Source organism: Helobdella robusta (assembly GCF_000326865.2).
Source record: "Helobdella robusta unplaced genomic scaffold HELROscaffold_41, whole genome shotgun sequence".
Taxonomy (NCBI): Eukaryota; Metazoa; Annelida; class Clitellata; order Rhynchobdellida; family Glossiphoniidae; genus Helobdella; species Helobdella robusta.
The window spans coordinates 1,608,541-1,618,812 of record NW_008704941.1 but is presented as its reverse complement, the minus strand read 5'-3'; the positions used below and the strand labels follow the sequence as shown (position 1 = coordinate 1,618,812).

The 10,272-nt window shown below is 33.0% G+C and overlaps 2 protein-coding genes across 2 annotated transcripts; both read right to left on the bottom strand.

Annotated features, from left to right (window-relative positions):
* Positions 1 to 4,666: 4,666 nt before the first annotated feature.
* Positions 4,667 to 4,825, bottom strand: HELRODRAFT_138383 (hypothetical protein; the record flags this gene model as incomplete). The annotated part of the gene is made up of 1 exon (XM_009025430.1): positions 4,667 to 4,825. A coding segment is annotated over one exon (159 nt), but the record flags the coding sequence as incomplete, so codon positions are not given.
* Positions 4,826 to 7,522: 2,697 nt separating this feature from the next.
* On the bottom strand, positions 7,523 to 9,320 carry HELRODRAFT_137617 (hypothetical protein; the record flags this gene model as incomplete). The annotated part of the gene is made up of 2 exons (XM_009025429.1): positions 7,523 to 7,650; positions 9,224 to 9,320. Coding segments are annotated over 2 exons (225 nt in total), but the record flags the coding sequence as incomplete, so codon positions are not given.
* Between the last annotated feature and the right edge of the window lie 952 nt (positions 9,321 to 10,272).

Here is a 10,272-nt window from a genome sequence, read left to right as displayed (position 1 = left end):
CCATACTTATGTACAGTACATATGTTCGCGTTATATACATAGGAAGAAAGAACTTTTATATAGTAGCAAAACTGGCACATTTTTTTCCACCCACACACAAAATTCTTGACGGGCCCGTTAAATTTGGAAGAAAAAACGCACAAGTTAGAATGCACCAGCAGCACACAAAACACATTGTTATATTTCACAGTACATAGGCACTCTTTTAACGAATTCTATCAGGTTCACGTATGAGTCAAAGTCCTCGGCACACTTCTGACGTATCTCATTAATAAATATTATCATTATTATTATTATTATTATTAGAAAGAACATCGTCAAGTTAAAAATTTATGGACGACATTCACGTCGTGTGAATAATAGAATAATTAGTTTAATAGAATAAACTTCACAAGCGGTGCAACTAACATAATACTACCTACCTATGTTACTAATCAAACTTCACACTGTGGCACAGCCTAGCAATTGACTATAAAGTCCACACACTCGACGACTTGAACTCTTCCTAATAACTGGATAGGAACAAGCAGATATATGAAGAGACGAGAAAGGGATGCATGCTGCAAAAAAGACAAAGTCAAAGGATATGAAGAGCTACCAAGCAAGTAGGCCTATGCATGCATCCATCATTAACCTCAGTAATCTTCATTCGCATTCAAGTAAACTTCACTCGCCTGTTACATACATTAAGTCCTCTTATAAGTACAAAATATTATGCTCAGCGATAAATCAAAATTGCACGTCCGTTATAAAAGAAGTTCAAACAAGAAGGTGACGGAAGGTGGATGGATGGATGGTTATTTCAGGCTGGTAACTGGAGATTTCGCCCGATTATTTCAATAAAGATAAATAAGAAGGGAATGCCATTGCAGTTCTGTTGCTAATGTTGTGCTCGTGTTACACAATGTTATCTTGTTATTTCGTTACTTTGTGAAATCCAACAACAACTAACAACGAACAACAACGAACAACAACCGACAACAAACTACAACATCAACAACAACAAGCCTAAGAACTACGTCTGCAAATACTACGTCTGCAAATCAAACATCTACTGAATTACATTTTAAATAGAAGCCAAGAGAAAAAAAAATTGACGCGATAAAATAAAGTAATAATATGTTAAAAGATAACAATTTTGCCAAAAAACACAAATACTACTACTACTACTACTACTACTACTACTACTACTACTACTACTACTACTACTACTAATAATAATAATAATAATAATAATAATAATAATACAAATAATAATAATAACAATACAAATAATAATACAAACAATGATAATAATAAGGGGTAATTGATGTATTTAAGAATTATTCTGTAGAGGATCACAGTCTTACCGGGCTGATAACAAAATGAACACGTCAATAACAATAGCAATAATAACAATAATAATAATAACAATAATAATAATAATAACAAAAACAAAAACAATAAATAATATTAATTATTACTATTAACAACAATGACGTAGAAATTGCTAAAAACAACGGACGCAAAAAAAAACCCAGCGAAAACAGATTCAAGTGATGGATGTGTTGTACACACCATACACAATAACAATAATAATAATAATAATATAAATAATAATAATAATAATGATAATAATAGTAATAATAACACACTATTAATAACATAAACTTACTTCAATAACAAAAAAGTAGAGCAGTAATCGTTAACAAATTAATTATAAAATCAAAAATATCTATTTAAATGATAATAACAACAATGATAATGTAACACACACACACACACAAACACACACACACACATCATTATTATTAATATAGGCAGTTGTTGCAACAATATTAGTAAACTAGTAGTGATGCAAACGGTGGTAATAGAATCGATTGGCATAAGCAAGAGCAGCAGCAGCAGCAGCAGCAGCAGTAGTAGTAGTAGTAGCAGCAACAGCAAAAGCAGCAACAGCAGCAGTAGTAGCTAAAGTTGTGGTGGTGGAAATATTTTTGAAAAAATATAGTAGGACCAAGAGCAATGCAGGTAACGCATCTGCTGAAGTAATGTTTTCATGCTGGATTCTAATGGTGAGGTGATGATAAGTAGTGGAAATGTATTTAGGGAGCAGTAACAGCGTAACAGAGTGTGTGTGTGTGTGTGTGTGTGTGTGTGTGTGCGCGCATGTGTATTAAGATACGCCTAATCCTAATGTACAACTGCCAAAAAATCTTAAAAAGAGCAATGTAAGTTGTCGAAGAAGTTTGAATGAAATTTGTTCCAAGAGGTTATAATTAAAGTTTGGAATATGTAGGTGCTATTAAGTTGTGGTGGGTGCAGCAACGATTAATGTTAAAAATATAATAGAGACAGCTTTACTGTTTGAAAGTCAATCAAAGCTGGTGATGAGCCAACCGTTCGCTATCACAATCATTATTACCATTTAACTGGTGCATCGTTAAAAATACAAAAACGTTAATTTGTGCACATAGATATATACAATTAGTTAGAAATATTTGCTTTCAAATATACAACTTTTTCAATGAAACTGAACAGATGAAAATATATCTAAAAAAATCAACAAATGCTATTGGTCGATCATCTCAGAGAGCAATTGATTTAATTGGACGAGGCCCTCAACTTTGATATCTTTCCAGAATTTTTGACCAATGAGAGAGCAGCGTTTGATATCACTCAAGAGAATCAACAAGTCCATGATTCTGTGCTGTCGACAGCGTCGTTGTTGTTGTTGTTGTTGGTTGTGTGAGCTGGTAGAAGTTTCATTTGTGTTGTTGTTTGTGTAGCTTCTGCTATTCAAATTAGCGTCGTTGCATGCAAGTAGTTGAGTTAAACTTAGTTGTGGCTGCCGATCAAACGCAGGAGATGTTGTGGTTGTTGGTGGCGGTGGCTGTTGTGGATGTGGCGCAGACGCTATGTGAGATAGGAAGGTTTCACTCAATAGCTCTCTCTGTTGTGTCACTAATTTGCTGTTCTGTAGTTTGTCGACGTCTGTTTGTTTTAAAAAAATAAATGCTGTTTGAAAATTAATACAAGTAGCAGAAACCACGTAAGCGAATACAGCATTACAAAATATAAGCCAGCCGACGAAAACTAGATCTAACCTTACAAAACTCGGTTTAAACATCGCATATATAGAAGTAAATTCATATATAAACTTAATAAGTTCAATGTCCTGGGAGAAAAATTAGCATGAGCGTAATAAATTATTATATAACAACTTAACCTCAGGATACCTCGGTGCTTAGATCACTTATTAAAAAACTAAAAAAATTAAAAACTGAAAAAGTAACAACTAGGAAGAAATGAATTAGATTATTCACTAGATCATTGTTGTGATTGATCAATCGTTTCTTGACGACTTGAAGAGAAAAATGTGAATAATACATCGGCATGGAATCACAGGAACAGAAAAGTAAGGTGATACCTCTCAAATCAGATCATTAAGAAGTGGATTGAAAATACCCTACATAGCAACCATGTAATTGATCCACTGATTATTACATGACAACCTCAGAATGGAACAAGCCAGTTTTGCGCGGCCTCAAGTTAGCCAACCATTCGCTACAATGCGAACTGTTACAAAACACACAACAGGCCTACCTGAATCGAACATGAGTATGGCCTTGAGGAAGACATATTCCTCCCTGCTGACGTTGAATCTGACCATCTTGTCGATGACCAGTCCCATGGAAGAGAGCATCTCCATCGGAAGGTAGTAGGTGAAAGGCAGAGAAGATGATGATGAAGAGGATGGAAGTGGGGATGGAAGTGATGACGACCGCGATGATGAGATGACCTCATCATCGCGGTCATCATCACCGTCGTATTTTTGAGGTATTTTATAACGCAACGTTGGGAGGATGAGCTGATCTGAGAAAACTATCTTTTTAATTTCTTTGTGATAATAGTGAGGATGCATCTGATGGCGACGATGACGACGATGATGGTGATCGTTACTATCACAGCTCATGACGTCACGATTACGATTAATAGAGTTGTTGTTGTTGTTGTTAGCGTTGGATACGTCCACACAAGTATTCATTTTTTCATCTTCACCTTTGTAAGGTAGATTTCTTTCATTGTTGTTGTTGTTGTTGTTGTTAAGATTATTATTGTTATTAATGTTATAACTGTTATTATTATTATTATTGCTATTGCAATTGTTGTCGTTGCTATTGTTATTGTTAACAGAACTGTTGTTACTGATGTATGTAATATCGTTGATGAAATAAATATTAGTGTTGTTGTTGTTGTTGTTGTAGTTGGAGTTGATAGATGTTAAGGCGTTTGAAGCATCTTTCAATTGCAGATTATAAACTTTAAAATTATTATTGTTCATATTTTTATAATTTATGCTATTATTATTATTATTATTATAAATATTATTATTATTATTGTTGTTGTTGTTGATGGTGTGAGTGTTTTTATTAACGTCATTAAAATTATTACTATCATGATTATAGATCATATCATCGCCATAGACATAATTATTATTATTATTATTATCATCGATACCATAATTTTCATTGTTGAGAAACATGTCGCCTGCTGTGCTATTAAGCGCTGATATGTTCTTGGCACAGTTGTAGCAATCACCACCAGCACCACCGACAGTCCCCTCCTCCTCCTCCCCGTCCACATCTCTCCCGACCACTTTGGCGCGCTGGAGACACTGGTGGTGGTGGAGAGCCGATCGGTAGGCGATGCGGATGTTCAACAACTCGAGCCAGGTAGCGTGCAGCAGTGCCATCTGGTCGGCGAGGCTGAACTTGGAGAATGCGGGCAACTTGCGCGCCCAGCTTATGATGAGGACCATCTCTCTGTCCAATAGGGTGGCAAGGCGGTTTAAGAAGGCAATACGATTGGTCGGAAAACTTGAAACCGCGCTCGTTCTTAAGAGAAGAGATGTCAGGATTGATGGCGACGATGACGACGAAAATCCCGGTGATGAAGCCAATGATGAATGTGATGATGACGAAGACGAGTTCGGAGGAGTCATTAATGACCGTTCGATGACGTCAGCTGGTATTTCCAGGGGTTCCGTTTCTATGGAGACGAGAGTGTTCAGCAGAGATTCAACTGCGATGATGATGAATGTGATCAACGTAAGAACAACGAATCGTATCATCAATCAATCAATCAATCAATCAATCAATCAATCAATCAATCAATCAATCAATCAATCAATCAATCAATCAATCAATCAATCAATCAATCAATCAATCAATCAATCAATCAATCAATCAATCAATCAATCAATCAATCAATCCACCATCCATCCATCAATCAATCCACCATCCATCCATCAATCAATCAATCAATCAATCAATCAATCAATCAATCAATCAATCAATCAATCAATCAATCAATCAATCAATCAATCAATCAATCAATCAATCAATCAATCAATCAATCAATCAATCAATCAATCAATCAATCAATCAATCAATCAATCGATCAATCAATCGATCGATCGATCGATTGCTTAGGTTACTCACTACTTAGTCATAAAGCTTAATCAACCAACCAGATAGACATATCTATCCAATCATTTAACCAAACAACAAACTAAATAACCAACCCACTTAACCAACCGGAATTCTCATTGGCCATATTTTTCTTGTTCTTCTGCTGCTGCAACTTAGCTAAGGCATAGGCAGAACGAGGGTTCTTCAATTTGGCACCTCTGTGTCTGTCCTGACGAATACCTGACGTGTGTGCGAAGAAGGCATCATGTTCAGAAGTTCATTATCATATTATAATTTAAATGAGGTATTAAAATGTAAGATCATTATCATACTATAATTAGCTGACATTTCAATAGACAGGTGGACACCAGATTCAACAAAAATGTCATCAACATTATCACCATCGTTGTCATTTACATTATCATTGTCAACATCAACAACATCATCATTATCATCATCATCCTCAAAGGTGCCACAACTAAAAGAGCATTAGCATAAGCAAGTAAATGGAACAAACAGTAAGTAGCAATGAATGAATAAATGAATGAATGAATGAATGAATGAATGGATGAATAAATGAATGAATGAATGAATGAATGAATGAATGAATGAATGAATGAATGAATGAATAAATGAACGAACGAACGAACGAATGAATGAATAAATGAATGATCAAATGAAATAGAATAAATTAAAGAATGAATGATCGGATGAATGAGCTGATGAATAAAACATGGCTAACTGAGAATACATTTTCATTAAAGATAAAATAATACAAAATTTAAATGTACTCAAAAAAAGAAATTTGGAATGGAACAACACAAACATGACAACAAAGATGAACCAAAAATACTAAAACAAAAACATAAATAGAAAAAAGAAAAGAAACGCGTGAATGCCAAAAATAAAATTTTTAATATAATCAACAAATACACAACATACAAACAAAAAAAATAAATTTGCATACACATGCCTGCTGAAAGACACTTGATACAAATAATGATGTTTCAGCAAATAAAAAAAAGAATTTTATTGAAAATGCTCCTTAAAAATGAATGGAACCAAAGTCTCAATCTGAATCTGCCTCTGAAAACTACAGCAAAAGTAAATAATTTAAAAACAAAATAAATTAATTTCTCCACCACAGCAAAGCAATATATTCAGGATAGAATTTAACACGCTTTTCCAACTTTTTTAAACTGTTCTAAGCTGGCAGAAATGTTTTAATTTGATTTGCTCTCTTAATTACATTAAACACACCATATTCGTCATATAATCATATAAATGACGAATGAATGAGATGTGTGTTTGAGTGGTGTGACCTTTTGAGCATACACAAATGCACACACACACACACACACACACACACACACACACACACACACACACACACACACACACACAAACACACATACCCAATATGAGAGAGATAAAGAGGAAGAGAGAGAGAAAGAAAGAAAGAGAGAGAGAGACCAACGACAATTAACCAACATATATCTTCCTAGACAGCCTTTGAATTCGTATATATTTATATATTTTAACATATATATTCATCATTACAGTTTTTTTAAGATGGAGGCCTGCTTATCGCGGTCCACTAATGAAAAATTGTCCATAAATTTGATTTGACGTCATTGTTGAAGAAATTGTGACTAATTAACGTTCTTGTTAAGTTTTAACTAGAATAAAAATTTAATCGTTTACATAATTATATCTGTAACTAAAAAGAACTTTGATATAAATCTCTGAGATCTTTTTGCGAACACACCAATAACAATAACAATAATAATAATAAATTATATTACTTAATTAATTACATTACTTAGTTGAATTTATACGAAACCTAACCTGAATTAATAGTAAAAAAATCGCCAAAAATTGATCATTAAATTTATTTAGTAGCCGGCACCTAATTTTTTGATCATATTATTAAAGAAATCTATTGATGTAACTGCGCAAGAAATTTAAAAAAAAACTCTGCGAAAAAGTACACTCACAATAAATAATTACAAAACGAAAAGCAAACAAACAAACAAACAAACAAACAAACAAGCAAACGAACAAACTAATAAGGAAGAACCTTCTCTAAGCATGCCCATGGTCAGGCACTTGTCCATCCGGCACGCTGGACACGACCTCCTGGCTTTCTTCGTTATCTCACATTTGCCATCACTACTGCATACGTAGCGAATGTTGCCTGCCCGTGTGGTAACGAAAAAAATTATTTTATATTGTTTGTTTTTATTATAATGGGAACACTTCTTTTATTCAATCAAATATCATAAAACATACAGAATAATACAATATTCAATATATATACAAATAAAAATCCAGATAAAATACTAATAAAAAATAATCAAGTATACGATAAAACCCTATTACTCATTATCATTTGACAATAACAATAACAATAATAATAATAACAATAATAATAATAACAATAATAATAATAACAATAATAAAATAGGTGAGCACTAATAGACAGTTATTTTAGTACAGTTAGTTGTAATAATACTAAAAATTGACGCGACACTCACTATTTGTGAAAGTATTGAAAATTTATAAAAGTTTAAGGGATAGTAATAAAGTATGGGCGAAAGTAGTGACAGGTTTTAATAAAAAAAAACTTAAAATAAATTAATTCAGCAAGATATTAACCGCAAATAGTAATAAAGATATGGTTTTGTAGTAGTTTAATAAGTGAATGACCTATTTATTACTGTTGGAATGCAATGATGTATAAGTATATTTACATATAAAACATTCATTCTTATTAACAAACTAATCATTCTGCATACACTCAATCATTCATTTGTTGGTTCCATAGTTCGTTCATTCGTTTATTCATTTATTCATTCATTCGTTCGTTCGTTCGTTCATTCATTCGTTCGTTCGTTCGTTCATTCATTCATTCATGCATTCATTCATTTATTCATTCATTCATTCATTTATCTGCTTGTTTCATAGTTCGTCGATATGCACATTTATACAAACGTACATTCACGTTCATTAACATGTATATCTGGAGCCACATGTGCAATTGCATATTTCGTTTAAACATTGCCTCATATATAATATTTGGCCCTCCAGAAAACAACAGTCTTCAAAATGAAACGTGCTATAGAAAAGAACAAAACATCCAATCTATTCCAGAAAAGATTGTTCCATTTTATCAAATAAAGCAAACAATTATATAAATATATATATATATATATATATATATATATATATATATATATATATATATGCAAACATAAATTGCAGATTAACGATATATTCTTGTGTTTCAACTATTTAAACTAGGTTTAAATAAGGAAGTAGTTAGAGTAAGACACGTTGGCTGGTAGTGTGGTGGTCAGGAAGATAGGCGGTTGATGAAAATGATAAAATTAAGAGATAAATAAACTCAACCGAACACATGTCCAAATAATTTTCACAAACCCAATCAGGTCATAAACCAACAACAACTACATAAAAAAGTCATAGTCTAGAAAACATTATATACAAACATGTGGGTGAACAACAAACAAACACCACACATGCACAATTATACGCAAACACAGATGGAGAACCCACAAAAAAACTAATACATAAATGCAAATAAAAAAAGATGTAGGCATGAAGGTAAAAATAAATGCGCCTAATTAGCTAGCCTAGCTAACTAACTAGCTAATTAGCTAACTAGTTAATTAGCTAACTAGCTAAGTAACTAGCTAACTGGCAAGTTAATTAGTTAACTAGCTAACTGACTAGCTAACTGACTAACATACCTTGCACAGTCCTCTTGAAGAACGCCTTACAAGCTTCACAGGACAGCACACCATAGTGCAGGCCAGATGAACTGTCGCCACAAACCACACACAGTTGATGTTGGTGGTGGTTGTGGCCGCTGCTGCTACGATGATTACCATCCTGGTAATAATGATCGCTGCTGTGGCTAGGACTGCTACCACTACAGCTGCATTCTTCTGATCCGGAATTCTTTGTGAAGGTGATTATGTTATTTGTTAATGGTTAAGCAGTTTTAATTAAAAGTATACCACCTATCGCCTACTAAACATCATCATAATTTATTATTGATAACATCATTAACAATCACCATATAATTGTCATCATTCAGCAGCAGGGCATAACAAACCAGTCAAGTTCTTGCTACTCCAATACTTCTAAACATAAGATTTCAATCACCATTGTATAAAAAGTTGTTGAAAAATTGTCAGCTCAATAACAATTAACACACCAGGCGTTAAAATCTTTTCAGTACAATTTATAAAGCTAATAAGTGATGCTATTCATGTCATCAGCATGAGTGATGAATTAAACTATTAGTTTCAGTGCATATAAATTTAATAATAGCGGTTGTAAATGCTTTTAAATGACAATTTTTCTCAAAAATCACACGAGGGCAGTTGCTGACTACTACTTGATATTACTGCTTGGAATTATAATGAATGCAATGCTGGTACTTTTAATATTTTAGTGCAAGTATCCAACTCTGTAAGTACTCTGAGGAGTGGTTGTTGCGATAGTTATAACGGTTAACATTCTATTCATTGCTGAATATGTCTTTATAATTAATTTTATAAATATTTTAAAAATATTTTTCCAATAATAAAAAGTTACAAACAAATTTTATATATCTAAAAAAATTTACAGCTTTTTTATATCTGAAACTAAAAAAATTAAAAAATTCTTCTCAGATACACAAAGTCTAGATTTTAAAAGTCCATAGAATCACAATACATACCACATTATCTCCATATGAGAAAACCAACAACATCAACCAACTCTAGGATACACTGACTGCATCCCAACAACA